Source organism: Oncorhynchus kisutch, linkage group LG21, assembly GCF_002021735.2.
Source record: "Oncorhynchus kisutch isolate 150728-3 linkage group LG21, Okis_V2, whole genome shotgun sequence".
Lineage (NCBI taxonomy): Eukaryota > Metazoa > Chordata > Actinopteri > Salmoniformes > Salmonidae > Oncorhynchus > Oncorhynchus kisutch.
Genome location: NC_034194.2, coordinates 27,875,689 through 27,895,053, shown reverse-complemented (window position 1 = coordinate 27,895,053; position 19,365 = coordinate 27,875,689). Strand labels below are relative to the sequence as shown.

General features: G+C 42.5%; 1 protein-coding gene across 15 annotated transcripts in view; it reads right to left on the bottom strand.

The window, feature by feature from the left end:
• otofa (otoferlin a) overlaps positions 1-19,365 on the bottom strand; it is a 139,253-nt gene that overhangs the window by 94,848 nt on the left and 25,040 nt on the right. For all 15 annotated transcript variants that reach the window (XM_031800787.1, XM_031800779.1, XM_031800778.1 and 12 more), the window contains exons 3-4: positions 14,986-15,074; positions 720-819 (exon numbers count right to left, since the gene is read on the bottom strand). In XM_031800787.1, coding sequence (XP_031656647.1) covers positions 720-819; positions 14,986-15,074 — 189 coding nt within the window. The remainder of the gene's footprint in view (positions 1-719; positions 820-14,985; positions 15,075-19,365) is intronic.

Below are 19,365 nucleotides of genomic sequence, written 5' to 3'. Positions count from 1 at the left end.
TGCTTAGTTAGAACTCAGGTGAGAGTCTGCCGGATGTTTTCCTCCTCTCTCCCTCATCAGGGACAGAGAGGAGTGCAGAGGGGCTGAGAGGTGTGTGTGTGTGTGTGTGTGTGTGTGTGTGTGTGTGTGTGTGTGTGTGTGTGTGTGTGTGTGTGTGTGTGTGTGTGTGTGTGTGTGTGTGTGTGTGTGTGTGTGTGTGTGTGTGTGTGTGTGTGTGTGTGTGTGTGTGTGGAGAGCCGCACACTCTAGGAGCTCAGATGCAATAATTTCATAACCAATCTTTCGACAGCCATCAGGTATAATGAGTGTGAGTACCCCCCAGGTCATTCTGGTTACTATGTGTGATATCATCTGAATAACAGAGTCAGCATTCACAGCTCCACTAACACCATTCTCCTAAGCCCTGGGGTAATTTATACAGATGAGCTCTCACACTCTTTATAGTCGTTTCTCTATCCCCCTTTCTATATCTCCCTTGATCTCTCCATCCCTTGCTCCCTCTAGCTTACTCTCTTTTTCATTCCCTTAAACACTGTTCTCTGAATATATGGCTATTGGATCAGTACTCATCTGAGCTCCATAAAATACAAATCTGTTTATCTGTGTGTTTGCGGTATATACTGTAAATACATGTGTGCTGTCCATAGACCAGTATGGAGGATTCCCACTCTTATGGATGAAGACCTGTAGACTGATCTGGGACCAGTGCTGGGGCTTACCCGTATGGCGGTGTTGTTGTCATCGATGAGTGTGTCTGTCACCTCCAGCTGCCCCTCCTCCGCCACCTTCTGTAGAACCATCCGGAAGGTTCCAATGACTCTGGAACAACAAAATCACAAAAACCATAAACAATCAAACTATAGTGGGATAGTGGGTTAGAACCCATTAGTTGATCAACGCTATAGATCCTCCCCCAGCAGGTCATGATGCAGGGCTGTGTCTTAGCTAGAAACATTGGTATAGTCTGTTTGATGGGTCACAGAGAATCTCAGAAAGACAGACAGAAATGGACAGTGCACTGCACATAGAATGAGCCTTAATCTCTTGAACCTCTTTAACAGTGGGTTTTGGTGGGTTACATTGAATCAGTGTGATAGTGTTGTCCTCCCACAGCTTGCACCATCTTCCTCTTCCTCCCCTCTATGTTCTCTTTCTCTCTCCACCTTCTTGTTGACTATCTCATAATCCCATACAGTATGTCTCTACCATCCACCATAAGTCTTTCTGTCTATTTCAGTCTTTCGTCTCTGGCTCCTGTCTCTTCTCCCTCTGCCTGCATGGTGTGTAGGCAAGTGGCTGTGTTTGTGTGTGTTTGTGTGTGTGTGTTTGTGTATACGCGCACGTGCATGTGTGTGTGTGGGCAGAGTGATGGAGATTGGCTCTGACAGGCAGGGATAGTGTGTCATTGTCGCAACCCGCTACAGCAACTAACCAGTAAAGACTGGCAGACTATGAGTAATCGGCTACTATTAAATCTCAGCTACAGAGCTACTGAGAGAGATATATATACACACCAACCTTTGGCCAGCGAGGAATTTGTGAAGTTGAGTTGCATTCAACCCTCCCCCAACATACCAACACCAAACAGTTATATCCATATTGTTTTCTCATTAGCTGCTTTCGCTGTTCCCAAAAAAAAGCTATTTTAACAAAGTGTCTAAGAAAACTTCAGTGATTTATTCCCATAGCACACTAACTTTAGGTTTTTAACTTCCTGTCTATAAGCAAAGTTTCCAGAAATATACAGTGGCTTGCGAAAGTATTCACCACCCTTGGCATTTTTCCTATTTTATTGCCTTACAACCTGGAATTAAAATAGGGGGGGTTGTATCATTTGATTTACACAACAAGCCTATCACTTTGAAGATTATTTTTCATTTTTTTATTGTGAAACAAACAAGAAAGAAAACCAAAAAACTAAAAACTTGAGCATTCATAACTATTCACCCCCCCAAAGTCAATACTTTGTAGTGCCACCTTTTGCAGCAATTACAGCTGCAAGTCTCTTGGGGTATGTCTCTATAAGCTTGGCACATCTAGCCACTGGGATTCCATTCTTCAAGGCAAAACTACTCCAGCTCCTTCAAGTTGGATGGGTTCCGCTGGTGTACAGCAATCTTTAAGTCATACCACAGATTCTCAATTGGATTGAAGTCTGGGCTTTGACTAGGCCATTCCAAGACATTTAAACGTTTCCCCTTAAACCACTCGAGTGTTGCTTTAACAGTATGCTTAGGGCCATTGTCCTGCTGGAAGGTGAACCTCCGTCCCAGTCTCAAATCTCTGGAAGACTGAAACAGGTTTTTTTTCTCACTTTTTGTGTATGTCCGTTACATGAAATCCAAATAAAAATCCATTTAAATTACAGGTTGTAATGCAACAAAATAGGAAAAATGCCTAGGGGATGAATTCTTTTGCAAGGCACTGTATATGAATTTTTTACTTTTATTTAATTGCTTTGGATTGAAACAAAAGTTGGGAGATAATTCCAATTCTGTAACAGCCCTGAGTCTCAGCACGTACCAGACTGCTTAGAGAGATATGGGTTTCAGGGCCTCCCAAGTGGCGCAGTGGTCTAAGGCACTGGATCACAATGATAGCTGTGCCACTAGAGATTCTGCATTCGAGTCCAGGCTCTGTCACAGCCGGCCCGTGACCGGGAAACCCATGGGGCGTTGTCTGGGTTAGGGGAGGGTTTGGCCGGCAAGGATGTCCTTGTCCCGTCACACGCTAGCGACTCCTGTGGCATGTGTACAGCGTTTCCTCCGACACATTGGTGCTTCTGGGTTAAGTGGGCAATATGTCAAGAAGCAGTGCGGTTGGGTTGTGTTTTGGGGGACGCACAGCTCTTGACCTTCGCCTCTCCGTATGGGAGTTGCAGTGATGAGACAAGACTGTAACTACCAATTGGACACCACAAAAAAGGGGCAAAAACTATGGGTTTCACTCTGTATGAGCAACAGCTATAAAGGCTTAATTAAGCCTTCATAGTGCATTTACAACAAAGTCTCACGTAAGAATTAGACATTCATCTATGTTTCTCAAATTTCAAAGTTGTTCCAAACGTAACATTTTGAAGTTAAGTTTAGGCATTAACTCAGAAATCTCAAGGTTAGGCATTAACTCTGAAGGGTTAAGGTAAGGGTTAAGGTTTGGGACGGGCTTAAACTAAAAATCTCCTAAAAAATAATATATCACTGGATTTGAACATGCAACCTTTGGCACAAGAGGCAGCTGCTTTCTACATCAACCCCAAATGTTTGTAAGGCCTTCATAGATAGTACACAAATAATTTATGAGCAAATGGAATTCGCTGTTCATTTCAAGTGGGAGTGAAACGTGGTATTCAGTCAGAGAATTACAGAGGATGTGAATAATTTATATAGTCCCCCCCACCAAGTCACACATCACAAACACAGTATATTGGAACCCATTAGGTTGCTCCTGCCACATGCCTAATGATCATACACCCAAACAACCTTAATACACACACACACACACACACACACACACATCCACTGGGAGCCCAACTACACACACTAAAAGCCACACTGACGGATCTGGAAGGGCAACCAGTCAATGGCATTACAGCCTGGCACATACACAAACACACACACGCCTTTAGGACCTTTACAAACTGAGCAAACAGACTTTAACCTAATCAAAGACTTAACTCAACAGGAGAAGTTCTCCCTTGAGAAAGATATCCCAACCCCGAGCAGGTCAGACCAGACCTCTTCATTATATAACCCCGCAGCTGAAGAAACCCAAGCGGAAAGTCAACCCCCCAGCACAGAGTACTACTCCCTCATTGAAATGAAGGATATATTTACCCAGCTGGAGATAAAGCATGTGGAGCTGGAACAGCAGGTGATTACACTCCAGTCAGCACAGACCCAGACAACAGTCCAGCACAACAACACCCCCTTAACCAGACCCGGAGAGCTGGAGGTGGAGAGAGACATACTGTATCTGCACTTAGGACTGTGGTGAGACAACTTTAACAAGATAAAAAGCATGAGCAGGAGAAGAACAGAGCACTAGAGGAGAGGATCAGACTGCTGGAGGAGAGGGTGAGGGGGATGACGTGTGACAGAGAACAACCCACTAGAGAGGTGGCCACCCCCACAGAGAAGCCAGCAGAACAGCCCACCTCAGCTCCCAACAAGTCTCGACACCACAGCGAAACAGTCCACCCCAGAGCCTGACCATAGCCTCGAAATCCTAGCGGGACAAACAAATGAAGAACCCCAAGCCCAGGGGATTTCACCCCCTCTGAGCACCCCCTGTGTCAGCCACCCAGATAGCCCTCCTGACAACCCTTGCACACCCACTGAGGACATACACAAGACACAGATTGTACTCCTTATGGACTCAAATGGGAAATATATACAAAAAAAATCTATGTTTTCCCAAACACAGTGTGTCTAAAAGCTGGTGTCCAAACACCTAGCACGCCCTAGACCGTCTGTCTGAGGACCAACTAGGTTCACCTAGTGTAACGGTTCTCCTCTTCGTCTGATGAGGAATAGGAATAGGAATCATCGGACCAACACACAGCGTGGTAAGTGTTCACAGTATATTTAACTAAATAAACTGAACACTGAATGAAAAAAACAACAAAGAGCGTGAACGACACGAAACAGTCGTGTAAGGTGAAAAACGCAAAACAGAAAGCAACTACCCACAAACACAGGTGGGTACAGGCTAACGAAGTATGGTTCTCAATCAGAGACAACGATGGACAACTGCCTCTGATTGGGAACTATACCAGGCCAAACACATAGAAATACAACACACAGAACAAAACATAGAATGAAAAACATAGAATTCCCACCCCAACTCACGCCCTGACCAAACCAAAATGGAGACATAAAAAAGGAACTAAGGTCAGGACGTGACACCTAGCCACATAATAATACACACAGGCACAAACGACCTCAGAGCCCAGCAGGAAAGGGTGGCCAAAGAACTCAAGGGAGTGATAGAAAAAGCTTGTTCTACTTTCCCTAACTATCCACCCTGCTACCACGAAAAGACTTCCACCCTGCTACCATACAGCGGGTAAACGCAAGTATTTCCCGTGACTGTGCCTCAAAACCAAATGTTTACCTGACCCACCACTCTAACCTGGACTTGAACAGCCTTTATGACTAGGTCCACCGATACAAGGCAGCAGTGCCCACCTTCACCCAGACCCTAAAGGACATCGCTCTCAAACTTACAGTTGAAGTCAGAAGTTTACATATACTTCTGTTGGAGTCATTAAAACTATTTTTTCAACCACTCCACAAATGTCTTGTTAACCAACTATAGATTTGGCAAGTCGGTTAGGACATATAGTCATTTTTCTAACAATTGTTTAAAGACAGATTATTTAAATTATAATTCACTGTATCACGATTCTAGTGGGTCAGAAGTTTACATACACTAAGTTGACAATGCCTTTAAACAGCTTGTAGAATTCCAGAAAATGCTGTCATGGCTTTAGAAGCTTCTGATAAGCTAATTGACATTATTTGAGTCAATTGAAGGTGTACCTGTGGCTGTATTTTAAGGCCTACCTTCAAACTCAGTGCCTCTTTGCTTGACATCATGGGAACATCTAAATAAATCAGCCAAGACCTCAGGAAAAAAAATGTAGACATCCACAAGTCTGGTTCATCCTTGGGAGCAATTTCCAAATGCCTGAAGTACCAAGTTCATCTGTACAAACAATAGTACGCAAGTGTAAACACCATGGGACCATGTAGATGTCATACTGCTCAGGAAGGAGACGCATTCTGTCTCCTAGAGATTAACTTACTTTGGTGCGAAAAGTGCAAATCAATCCCAGAACAACAGCAAAGGACCATGTGAAGATGGAGGAAACAGGTACAAAAATCTCACGATACATGGCCCCATTCATTCTTTCCTTTACACGGATCAGTCGTCCTGGTCCCTTTGCAGAAAAACAGCCCCAAAGCATGATGTTTCCACCCCCATGCTTCACAGTAGGTATAGTGTTCTTTGGATGCAACTCAGCATTCTTTGTCCTCCAAACACAACGAGTTGAGTTTTTACCAAAAAGTTATATTTTGGTTTCATCTGACCATATGACATTCTCCCAATCTTCTTCTGGATCTTCCAAATGCTCTCTCCAAATGCTCTCTTCAGACGGGCCTGGACATGTACTGGCTTAAGCAGGGGGACACGTCTGGCACTGCAGGATTTGAGTCCCTGGCGGCGTAGTGTGTTACTGATGGTAGGCTTTGTTACTTTGGTCCCAGCTCTCTGCAGGTCATTCACTAGGTCCCCCCGTGTGGTTCTGGGATTTTTGCTCACCATTCTTGTGATCATTTTGACCCCACGGGGTGAGATCTTGCGTGGAGCCCCAGATCGAGCGAGATTATCAGTGGTCTTGTATGTCTTCCATTTCCTAATAATTGCTCCCACAGTTGATTTCTTAAAAACCAAGCTGCTTACCTATTGCAGATTCAGTCTTCCCAGCCTGGTGCAGGTCTACAATTTTGTTTCTGGTGTCCTTTGACAGCTCTTTGGTCTTGGCCATAGTGGAGTTTGGAGTGTGACTGTTTGAGGTTGTGGACAGGTGTCTTTTATACTGATAACAAGTTCAAACGGGTGCCATTAATACAGGTAACGAGTGGAGGACAGAGGAGCCTCTTAAAGAAGAAGTTACAGGTCTGTGAGAGCCAGAAATCTTGCTTGTTTGTAGGTGACCAAATACTTATTTTCCACCATAATTTGCAAATTAATTAATTAAAAATCCTACAATGTGATTTTCTGGATTTTTTTCTCTTTTTGTCTGTCATAGTGGAAGTGTACATATGATGAAAATTACTGGGAGTGGGAGAACTTGCACAATTGGTGGCTGACTAAGTACTTTTTTGCCCCACTGTATTTTGGGAAACTTTTGGAAGGCTAACTGAGATGTTTAATCCAAGTTAAACAATATAAAGCCAATGCTACCAAATACTAATTGAGTGTATGTAAACTGCTGACCCACTGGGAATGTGATGAAAGGAACAAAAGCTGAAATAAATCATTTTCTCTACCATTATTCTGACATTTCACATTCTCAAAATAAAGTGGTGATCCTAACTGGCCTAAAACAGGGCATCTTTACTAGGATTAAATGTCAGGAGTTGTGAAAAACTGAGTTTAAATGTCTTTGGCTAAGGTGTATGTAAACCTCCGACTTCAACTGTATATCCCCCACTAGAATCCCCATACTTTAATGAAGACAGCTTTTCCATCCTGAAGGGGGAAATCAATCCAGGCCCAGGGACATGTACTAGTCTGTGGTGACCTAAATGCCAGAAACGGACAAAAAGCTGACACCCTCAGCACACAGGGGGACAAACACCTCCCCATATGCCCCCCTAGGCACAACTATGACAACTTAACCAACAAAAACAGGTCACAACTCCTGCAGCTCTGTCAAACACTGGTTATGTACATAGTCAATGGTAGGCTTTGAGGGGACTCCTATGGTAGGTAGTAGGTACACATATAGCTAATCTCTTGGCAGTAGTACTGTAGACTACTTTATCACTGACCTCAACCCAGAGTCTCTCAGAGCGTTCACAGCCAGCCCACTGACACCCCTATCAGACCACAGCAAAATCACACTCTACTTGAACAGAGCAATTTTATTTTACCTTTATTTAACCAGGCAAGTCAGTTAAGAACAAATTCTTATTATCAATGACGGCCTAGGAACAGTGGGTTAACTGCCTGTTCAGGGGCAGAACGACAATAGTCAATCATTAGGCATCAAAGCAAAAGGAACTGAGTAATATTAAGCATATAAATAATGCATGCAGAGCAGAATTAGGCCGATATCGGCCGATTATCCAAATCCAGAAAAGAGCGGTTAAATTCTACTACCACCTAAAAGGAAACGATTCCCAAACCTTCCATAACAATGCCATCACCTACAGAGAGATGAACCTGGAGAAGAGTCCCCTAAGCAAGCTGGTCCTGGGGCTCTGTTCATAAACACAAACAGACCTCACAGAGCCCCAGGACAGCAACACAATTAGACTTACTTGACACATTGGAAGGAATTAACAAAATAACAGAGCAAACTAGAATGCTATTTGGCCCTGAACAGAGAGTACACAATGGCAGAATACCTGACCACTGTGACTGACACAAACTTAAGGAAAGCTTTGACTATGTACAGACTCAGTGAGCACAGCCTTGCTATTGAGAAAGGCCGCCGTAGGCAGACCTGGCTCTCAAGAGAAGACAGACTATGTGCACACTGCCCACAAAATGAAGTGGAAACTGAGCTGCACTTCCTAACCTCCTGCCAAATGAAGAACAAACACCATTGTAAATACAACCCATATTTATGTTTATTTATTTTCCCTTTTGTACTTTAACCATTTGAAAATCGTTACAACACTGTATATATATATAATATGACATTTGTAATGTCTTTATTCTTTTGGAACGTCTGAGTGTAATGTTCACTGTAAATCTTTATTGTTTATTTAACTTTTGTATATTATCTACTTCACTTGCTCTGGCAATGTTAACATGTGTTTCCCTATGCCAATAAAGCCCCTTGAATTGAATTTAATTGAGAGAGAGAGAGAGAGAGAGAGAGAGAGAGAGAGAGAGAGAGAGAGAGAGAGAGAGAGAGAGAGAGAGAGAGAGAAAGAGAGAGAGAGGCAGTGACATTAATAGCCATGGCTATTAGATCCTATCAGTAGAAGACCAATCACAAACCATCATTGTGTTTATCACTCCAACTACTCTCTAGCTCTGTCTCCCTTTTCCCTTCCCCACCCATGTATATTTCTCTCTCTCTCTCTCTCTCTCTCTCTCTCTCTCTCTCTGTCTCTCTCTGTCTCTCTCTCTCTCTCTCTCTCTCTCTCTCTCTCTCTCTCTCTCTCTCTCTGTCTCTCTCTCTCTCTCTCTCTCTCTCTCTCTTACTTTCTCCTCCCTCCTGAGAGATAGATGCAATATGCAGCAGAAACTGAAGTGTAACAATAATAACAACTGCAGCCAAATGAAGTAAACAGCCAGCACAGACATATAATTCAATAGAGGACAAATGTCATGGAGACAGAAACAGAACCCTACTCCAGATTTGATCCTCACTGTAACTAATCATTCCACCTCCAGCACATACAGCCAGGCTTCATGTACCCTCCTCTACTGTTCTCTCTTCTCCAAGCCTCTCCTCTATCCTCCCCCATCTTTATCTCTTTTCTACTCTCTACTCTGTCCTTTTGTTATCATAACGGTGATCGATACCTCCTCAGAAAAGTGAACTGTTTGTTACTCCCTTTCAACCACTCCTGTGTACTCCTGAATAATAGAATAAGAACAGCCTATCAGGTTCTGGCTCACTTTTTGCCTCTTCAAAAGGTGCCATTCATTATTGATCATTGCCTGCCAAACAATTTACTTTCACCTACTTCATAATTCAAAGCAGAGTTCCTCTCTTTATTCCTTCTCAAGTCAATTTCATTTTTCTAATCTAGATCAACCCTCAAAGTCTGAAGTGTGCTAGCTTCCATCAGGCAATGAATTCAATTAAAGGAGAAGTTGTATTTCTTACACAAAGAAAACCCCACAAGCAAAGGCTTCAAAAACACCCAAATACGTTGTTTTATAAAGGGCAAAGTTCTCAGTACAGTGATGAAGAACACATGAAATTCCATTTTGTTGCGACTCGAGTGATACGTCCTTCCATTCTGCAGGTAACTGAGAAAATAAAGGAAACACTTGAATAAGCAAGGGATACAAAGCATATTTAAATCATGGGGTGCTTCTACACAGGGAGATCCAGACACAGAATCTATGCCAAGGGGCATTGAAGCTGTTCTGGCAGCTCATGGATGCCCAACGCCCTATTAAGACACATGATGTTGGGGTTTCCTTTCTTTTGGCTGTGACCTGTTGCAGCAGGCTACATGGACGGGAACTGCTGGATAGGGGTAAGTGATTTGCTGTTTGGGGTAAGTTTCTCAAAATCATGTGAAATCACAAAAAAAGGTATAGCCTGCCATTTACATAAAAAATAGAGAATGGGTTATAGAAAATAAAACTTCCTTAAGGCTTGACTACAAGAATATGTTTTGCTCTTAGAAGAAATGACTGTAGAGAAGACCTTGGAATATGAAAACAAACCACAGGCTGTTTAGTATTCTCTCATGGAAATGACTGTACTGTATGCTCTTGGTAAGAAGGAGAAATTCATCTTTAAACTGATTTACTTTTGATTGTCATATTACTAAGCAGTTCCCCCTGTTGGCCAGTTAGACATGAATAACACACATGCCCACATGCCCCCCCCCTCCTCTCTCTCTCTCTCTCTCTCTCTCTCTCGCTCCTAGCTCCTCCCCTATATTGTCTGCCACCCCTGTACCTGTGTGGTTATTTTGATGGTGTGGCTGTGCCACTGTGCAAACTTTAGAGACAGTAACTGTGTGTTGATGAGTGCTCGATGTGAGGGGAATGAAAACGACCCTCTGCACTTTACCAAGGACAGAGAAGTATTGGGGGATGGAGGAGTGAGGAGAAGGGAGTTATGAAATAATGATGAAAGGGATGACAGAACAGAAAAGGAGAAAGATGGATAGATGAATAGAGACGTTGCGGAATGAAGAATGAAAGAGGGAGAATGTGAGGAAAATGAACGAGGACAGATGGTGAAATGTAATAAACGGAAAGGTTTAAGGTTTGACGATAAGTATAGACAGACATAGAAAAATGAAGGTAGAGAATCAACTGAAACAGAGGATGTGAGGGATACAAGGGATGAAGGCATGAATTGAATGAATTGCAGTCTGTGGGAGAAATGGAGTGAGGGAGAGAGAGGGGGGGGGGCAAGGGGGAGAGGGGGGGGGGGGGGGGGGCAGCGGAGGCGAAGGCAGAGAGGAGCTCTGTTTGGGAAGAGAAGATACACATGAATTATACACAGTCTTATCTCACTGTGGAAGGCTTTGTGGAGTAAGGACTTTATACAGGCACACTCACATCCCTTAACATAAATGAAATTGGAGGAAAAAATGTAAGCAGCAACAATGTTTTGGCTCGTAATAAACTGCAGTGCATCAATAGTATATAAGATTATATTAAAGTTTAGAAACCCTGCATATGACTGGCCAGGTTGTGTGTGTGTGTGTGTGTGTGTGTGTGTGTGTGTGTGTGTGTGTGTGTGTGTGTGTGTGTGTGTGTGTGTGTGTGTGCGCGTGTGTGCGTCTGTGTGCGAGCGTGTGTGTGTGTGTGTGTGTGTTCGTGTGAATGTGTGTGTGCGAGCTTGAGTCTGTGTGCGAGCGTGTGTGTGTGTGTTCGTGTGTATGTGTGTGTGCGAGCGTGTGTGTGTGTTCATGTGTATGTGTGTGTGCGAGCGTGTGTGTTCATGTGTATGTGTGTGTGCGAGCGTGTGTGTGTGTGTGTGTGTCATCATTGTTATCCCTCAACTCTTTTTATCTTGGTAACATGACCCTTGTCATCCCTCTACTCCTTCTCCATTCTGCTCTGAACCCGCTGTGACATGGCCTGCCAGCCGTAATGACATGGTGACTATTGACAGTCAACAGGCCATGAGGTCATCAACCCGTAGCCATGAAGGGTATTGGTTACTTTTGTAATGAGGCGTTCTGTGGACATATGGGGCAGGTGTGAGAAGAATAACATATGCTAGGGGTGACCTTCAATGATTTACCAACCGCCCTTGTTAGGTGTGTGTTGGTGTGTCTCCCGCAGCATCTTTTGTATATTAACTGATGCTTTGTGTTTGTGAAGATGCACCAGCCATTGTAGCTACAGAGCAACACACGGCACGAACACAGCAAGGCTCTTCTCGTAGGCATCAGAACTGTCTAGGAGCTAGGCAACTGCACAGCTGTACTCTCAGATGTTAATGACATGCCAATACGTATGAAAATAATATATCTGTGCAAATGGGTGGTCCCATGGTCCATATTGATGACACGAAAACCAAGTAAACACATTCAGACTATCTAATACAAAATAATGATTTTCAATCAAATCCTTGAACCTGGACTTGTTGAGAATAGGCCCAAACTGTCTGTCTGTTCTCTGTCTCTGTATCATTAATGGTTCCCATAGAATTCAATAGGACAGTAGAATTGGCTTGATGCCACTACGTAGCTGCGTTGATGTGAAAGCGATAGACAGAGCAGTCAGAGTGCTTTATGTGGCTGAGACAAACAAACAATGTCACACACACACAGGGTTCCTGCGTGGGAAGCCCAATTTGAGGACTCGGGACACAGCAGTCAGCCCACTGGGCAGCTGGTAGACCTGATCTGATGGGATGAATCCAGTCTAGCTAACAGAGGTTGACAATGTACTCACTAGCTTTATGACATAACAGCATAAATGCACTAACTTAAACCATCCTTCTACAAGGGCTATATCCATCCAGTAGAAAGATAAAAGCTTCCAAAGTTAGTGATGATCTTTAACCATAGAGATAGGTAGAGAAGCTATATAGTCTTTAACCACTGGTGCTACAATGTTCCTCTCAAATGGGGGCAGCAGATAGCCTAACGGTTAAGAGTGTTGTGCCAGTAAGTGAAATGTTGCTGGTTTGAATCCCTGAGCCACTACACTTTGAATCCCCAAGCAAGGCACTTAACCCTAATTTCTACTGTAAATCGCTCTGGATAAGAGAGTCTGCTAAACTGTGAATCCTCAATTTAAGGATTTGACTTAATCCTGCCCTGCGGTCTGCAGCCTATCACACGTTTAATTGAGTCAATCTATCACCTCATAGTCAAGAAGCGTTAGGAGCTGATTGTCTATCTGAAGTGCCTTCAGCTACATTATTTACAGCATTATGTAAGTCTGAGGATGGCAGGTGAAAAGTGTGGAAGGGTGCTGGTATCCTTCCCTCTATGTTGCAGCTCCTAGTTAGATCCTGGTTAGTCTGGTGGCCTGTTGGAGTGTGTTATGAGTATTATTGCCTCTGACTTGTCGTTGGAGTGTGTATTGAGCATGTTGGGACTGACCTGTTGGTTTAAGTTTTGTTAGTAGTGGTAGGTATGTTACAATACTGTGTGTGTAGTAACTGACCTGTTGGTTTAAGTTGTGTTAGTAGTGGTAGGTATGTTACAATACTGTGTTTATAGTAACTGACCTGTTGGTTTAAGTTGTGTTAGTAGTGGTAGGTATGTTACAATACTGTGTGTATAGTAACTGACCTGTTGGTTTAAGTTGTGTTAGTAGTGGTAGGTATGTTACAATACTGTGTGTGTAGTAACTGACCTGTTGGTTTAAGTTGTGTTAGTAGTGGTAGGTATGTTACAATACTGTGTGTATAGTAACTGACCTGTTGGTTTAAGTTGTGTTAGTAGTGGTAGGTATGTTACAATACTGTGTTTATACTAACTGACCTGTTGGTTTAAGTTGTGTTAGTAGTGGTAGGTATGTTACAATACTGTGTTTATAGTAACTGACCTGTTGGTTTAAGTTGTGTTAGTAGTGGTAGGTATGTTACAATACTGTGTGTGTAGTAACTGACCTGTTGGTTTAAGTTGTGTTAGTAGTGGTAGGTATGTTACAATACTGTGTGTATAGTAACTGACCTGTTGGTTTAAGTTGTGTTAGTAGTGGTAGGTATGTTACAATACTGTGTGTATAGTAACTGACCTGTTGGTTTAAGTTGTGTTAGTAGTGGTAGGTATGTTACAATACTGTGTGTGTAGTAACTGACCTGTTGGTTTAAGTTGTGTTAGTAGTGGTAGGTATGTTACAATACTGTGTGTATAGTAACTGACCTGTTGGTTTAAGTTGTGTTAGTAGTGGTAGGTATGTTACAATACTGTGTGTATAGTAACTGACCTGTTGGTTTAAGTTGTGTTAGTAGTGGTAGGTATGTTACAATACTGTGTGTGTAGTAACTGACCTGTTGGTTTAAGTTGTGTTAGTAGTGGTAGGTATGTTACAATACTGTGTGTATAGTAACTGACCTGTTGGTTTAAGTTGTGTTAGTAGTGGTAGGTATGTTACAATACTGTGTGTATAGTAACTGACCTGTTGGTTTAAGTTGTGTTAGTAGTGGTAGGTATGTTACAATACTGTGTGTATAGTAACTGACCTGTTGGTTTAAGCTGTGTTAGTAGTGGTAGGTATGTTACAATACTGTGTGTATAGTAACTGACCTGTTGGTTTAAGTTGTGTTAGTAGTGGTAGGTATGTTACAATACTGTGTGTGTAGTAACTGACCTGTTGGTTTAAGTTGTGTTAGTAGTGGTAGGTATGTTACAATACTGTGTGTATAGTAACTGACCTGTTGGTTTAAGTTGTGTTAGTAGTGGTAGGTATGTTACAATACTGTGTGTATAGTAACTGACCTGTTGGTTTAAGTTGTGTTAGTAGTGGTAGGTATGTTACAATACTGTGTGTGTAGTAACTGACCTGTTGGTTTAAGTTGTGTTAGTAGTGGTAGGTATGTTACAATACTGTGTGTATAGTAACTGACCTGTTGGTTTAAGTTGTGTTAGTAGTGGTAGGTATGTTACAATACTGTGTGTATAGTAACTGACCTGTTGGTTTAAGTTGTGTTAGTAGTGGTAGGTATGTTACAATACTGTGTGTATAGTAACTGACCTGTTGGTTTAAGTTGTGTTAGTAGTGGTAGGTATGTTACAATACTGTGTGTATAGTAACTGACCTGTTGGTTTAAGTTGTGTTAGTAGTGGTAGTTATGTTACAATACTGTGTGTGTAGTAACTGACCTGTTGGTTTAAGTTGTGTTAGTAGTGGTAGGTATGTTACAATACTGTGTGTGTAGTAACTGACCTGTTGGTTTAAGTTGTGTTAGTAGTGGTAGGTATGTTACAATACTGTGTGTGTAGTAACTGACCTGTTGGTTTAAGTTGTGTTAGTAGTGGTAGGTATGTTACAATACTGTGTTTATACTAACTGACCTGTTGGTTTAAGTTGTGTTAGTAGTGGTAGGTATGTTACAATACTGTGTTTATAGTAACTGACCTGTTGGTGAAGATTTTGCTGTAGTTGAACACTTGAAGCTCCAGTATCTCGTTTTCATCCACTCTACTGGCGATCGGCCATCGGAACATCTGAGGGGAGAGAAGAACTAATTAAGGATTCACAAACACTATGAGACTGTTTAACAGGCTGTACAACCACAGCCTATATTGATGCAACCACAACATCTACAGTTTCAAAGGAAATCATTTGACTGACTGGTTTAAAGGTATTTCAGGTCAATCATTAATCACAACAGGCAATTCACAAAAGCCCATCATCCCTCTCTTACTGGGCCATACAACATCTAAATACTTGTTTGACTAAGTAAGAGAAAAACATTCAATCCAACAGGGAAGCAACACCACCAGCAACATGTACAATTGAAAATGCCAGAAAACCTGAATATGATTTCTTCAAGATAAACCCAATTTGTGCTGCCGAGTAATTTCTAATAGCAGAACAGAAGTTGCAACCCCATCATGATTATAGTTGTTCCCCTGTACTGCCAGCTACTTTGAATAGCTCTGGAATGGCCTTGTTTGTAAGTGTGGTAGTTGGGACTTACTTAGGACGCACATCATATTGACAGAAACATACATTGCTTCATGTTTTCCTGAGAACTGTTAGGTCCCAGTTATCACACCTCTAATTGGCTGTCTTCGACTGTCAAAGGTACAACAGCAAGACAGAGCTGAGATAAGTAGCTATTTTTATCAGTCTTCTCAGTCTTGTCTGTTGTAACGTTGAACTAAGTAAGTGTCTGCCAGTGCTGATGTGTGAGAGGAGAGGCTGTTTAAAGCTCAAACACCCCTTGCTGATCCTATCTCCTCCTGGTTTCTCCGACAGCACATCGGTCTGTTTTTACTCAGAGCAGTGATCCATCAGGCCTGTCCCATTACTGAAACCTGGGGTTCCACCTGCTACTGTATGGTGTGTGTGGTGCTATTAACCCACACTCGGTGCTGCCAATTGCCCTAGAGTCAGAGGTGTCAGTCTCACTAACAGACAGAGTGGACAAGCATGGTCACACTTATCACGAGCCTCACACTTATCAAGAGCCTCACACTTATCAAGAGCCTCACACTTATCAAGAGCCTCACACTTATCAAGCAAACCAACAGACAGAAACACTGAACGGATTGAACAGAGTGGTTCATTGGGCATCGTGTAAATATCCTGCTTCTGGCCATCAACCACCTCTGTGGTACCCTCATAAAAAAGTACTACTGAATTACTACACAAAACCTATTTGTGCAGTAGTGACTATGTAGTAGTGGATGTGTAGTATATACACTACTTAAGATACACAAGCAGAGCTTTGTAGTGTTCAGTAGGAAAACTGTAGTGGAGAAATGTGGCAGCAACCTCATAATGTCAAATCAATAACAGATTTTTAGAAATGTTTGCAAATCTATTAAAAATATCACATTTACATAGGTATCCAGACCCTCTACTCAGAACTTTGTTGAAGCACCTTTGGCAGCGATTATAGCCTCGAGTCTTCTATAGACTTGTAGAGTCTTCTATGACTCTACAAGCTTGCCACACCTGTTTCTTTCATTCTTCTCTGCAGATCCTCTCAAGCTGTCAGGTTGGATGGGGAGTGTCGCTGCACAGCTATTTTCAGGTCTCACCAGAGATGTTCGATTGGGTTCAAGTACGGGCTCTGGCTGGGCCACTCAAGGACATTCAGAGACCACTCCTGCGTTGTCTTGGCTGTGTGCTTAGGGTCGTTGTCCTGTTGGAAGGTGAACCTTCGCCCCAGTCTGAGGTCCTGAGTGCTCTGGAGTGGGTTTTCATCAAGGATCTCTCTGTTCTTTGCTCCGTATATCTTTACCTCGATCTTGACTAGTCTCCCAGTCTCTGTCGCTGAAAAACATTCCCACATCATGATGCTCCCACCACCACATTTCACAGTAGGGATGGTGCCAGGTTTCCTCCAGACGTGACGCTTGGCATTCAGGCCAAAGAGTTCAATCTTGGATCCATCAGACCAGAGAATCTTGTTTGAGAATCTCTCATGGTCTGAGAGTCTTTAGGTGCCTTTTGGCAAACTCCAAGCGGGCAGTCATGTGCCTTTTACTGAGGAGTGGTTTCCGTCTGGCAACTCTACCATAAAGGCCTGATTGGTGGACTGCTGCAGAGATGGTTCTCCTTTTGGAAGGCTGTCTCATCTCCACAGAGGAACTCTGTTTCATCTCCACAGAGGAACTCCAGAACTCCAGAGCTCTGTCAGAGTGACCAACGGGTTCGTGGTCACCTCCCTGACCAAGGCCCTTCTCTCCCGATTGCTAAGTTTGGCCGGGCGGTCAGCTCTAGGAAGAGTCTTGGTGGTTCCAAACTTATTCCATTTAAGGATGATGGAGGCCACCATGTTCTAGGGGACCTTCATTGCTGCAGAAATGTTTTGGTATCCTTCCCCAGATCTGTGCTTCGACACAATCCTGTCTCTGAGCTCTACGGACAATTTCTTTGACCTCTTATCTTGGTTTTTGCTCTGACATGCACTGTCAACTGTGGAACCTTATATAGACAGCTGTGTGCCTTTCCAAATCATGTCAAATTAATTTAATTTACCACAGGTGGACTCCAATCAAGTTGTAGAAACATCTCAAGGATGATCAATGGAAACAGGATGCACCTGAGCTCAATTTCGAGTCTCATAGCAAAGGGTCTGAAAACTTATGTAAATAAGGTATCTCTGTTTTTGATTTGTAATACATTTGCAACAATTGTCATTATGGGGTATTGTGTGTAGATTGCTGAGGAATTGTTTTTATTGAATCCATTTTAGAATAAGGCTGTAACGTAACAAAATCGAGGGGTCTGAATGCTTTCCGAAGTATTTCATTTCTAAAAAATGTATCGCAATAAAGTCTGTATAAGCTTATTATTTATTGTTTGATGATATAATACAGTTAGAATCTTGAGGAAATACCATGTGCACTAGTCTAGTAGTAAGACAGAAGCGAAACAAGAATAGGCTAACATTAGTAAATGTCAATAGGGATTGAGTAGGCACACAGCAGTAATGTGTAAGCATTACATGGTAATTCAAAAGTGAACATGTAGGAATTGTGTAGGTATGTCTAGGTTTTAAGTAGTAGACCCCCAAAATTAGTTGCACAGTAGTCATTAAGGGAGAATTCTCTAGTGATTTGAGTAGGAGAGATATAGTGTTTATCCGTAGTGAAACATCCCAATTTACAGTATCTCTCATTACTACTTCAATTACTACATAAATCACTACTTGTTTCAATAGCAACCAAGTCGTAAAACCAGTAGGTTTTGTAGATCTTGTGTAGTAGTGTTGCGTAGTAATTCAGAAGTACTTTTTCACGAGGGTAGTCACTGTCCAAGACTACACCAGAGATAATGTAGCTAAGTCAGTTAGTACTAAATCTGTTCCCCTCTGCTAGAAAAGCCTGGGGTGAGAAGAGAAGCCACAGCATGGTCTTAATGTGACACAGCTAAGTAGTCACACACCCACTGTGATGATGAAACTTAGATAGCTTACAGTAGAACACTGAAGCATCACACCACAGTATGGAGTTAATGTAACGCATGGAATGATCTGGAACATTACAGAGGACACGCATTTGACACACAAATGTGTCCAAGTTTGGTTTTAGCTGTGGTGGCATGAATTCAAATTGAGTTTACCTCTGAGGAAACACACTGTGAAGGATCCTCTACCAATAACAATCTACTGAACACACACAAAAAACATACGGGGGAGGGGGTGAACAGTCAGACAGACACTACTTGTACATATACTGTAGGAAATACACATTCAGAGACAGTCACGCCTATAAAACACACATGTGTGGTTAACTATTCATGTTGACAATAATTGCACCAGGTTCGATTTAAGATCTCAACCTCATAATTTATAATTCAGCGTCGCCATTACGATCCCCATTACCACGTCCCAGGACAGCCATTTTAACAGTCACATGACCCTAATGAATCAACACTAACTTCCTGATTGAAACTAAATGGAAGACTGTTTATAAACATATAGCTAAGGAATCACCATCATCTAATGGAGAAGGTAGTTTGGAAGCTGGCTTGATGTAGATATATTGGGGCAGGTTAGTATCACTCACCCATGGCCCAGAATACCGCAGGAGAGAATGTTTCATCATACTTCATGTTCGTGCGCATCATGACCTTTAATGAGTTACAGAATGACTCATGCATGATGATATTTAGGTAATGGAGTCCAATAACAAAATATAGCACAGGTATAAAGACGGTGAGTCTGACTGAAACGCACTATGAGTTGGGGCAAATGCTGGGAGGCATAAATGAATGGTGGTCAACAGTGGGAAGGAAGTCCAATGGCCTATGTTGAGTTAACCACCTGACTGCTTAACC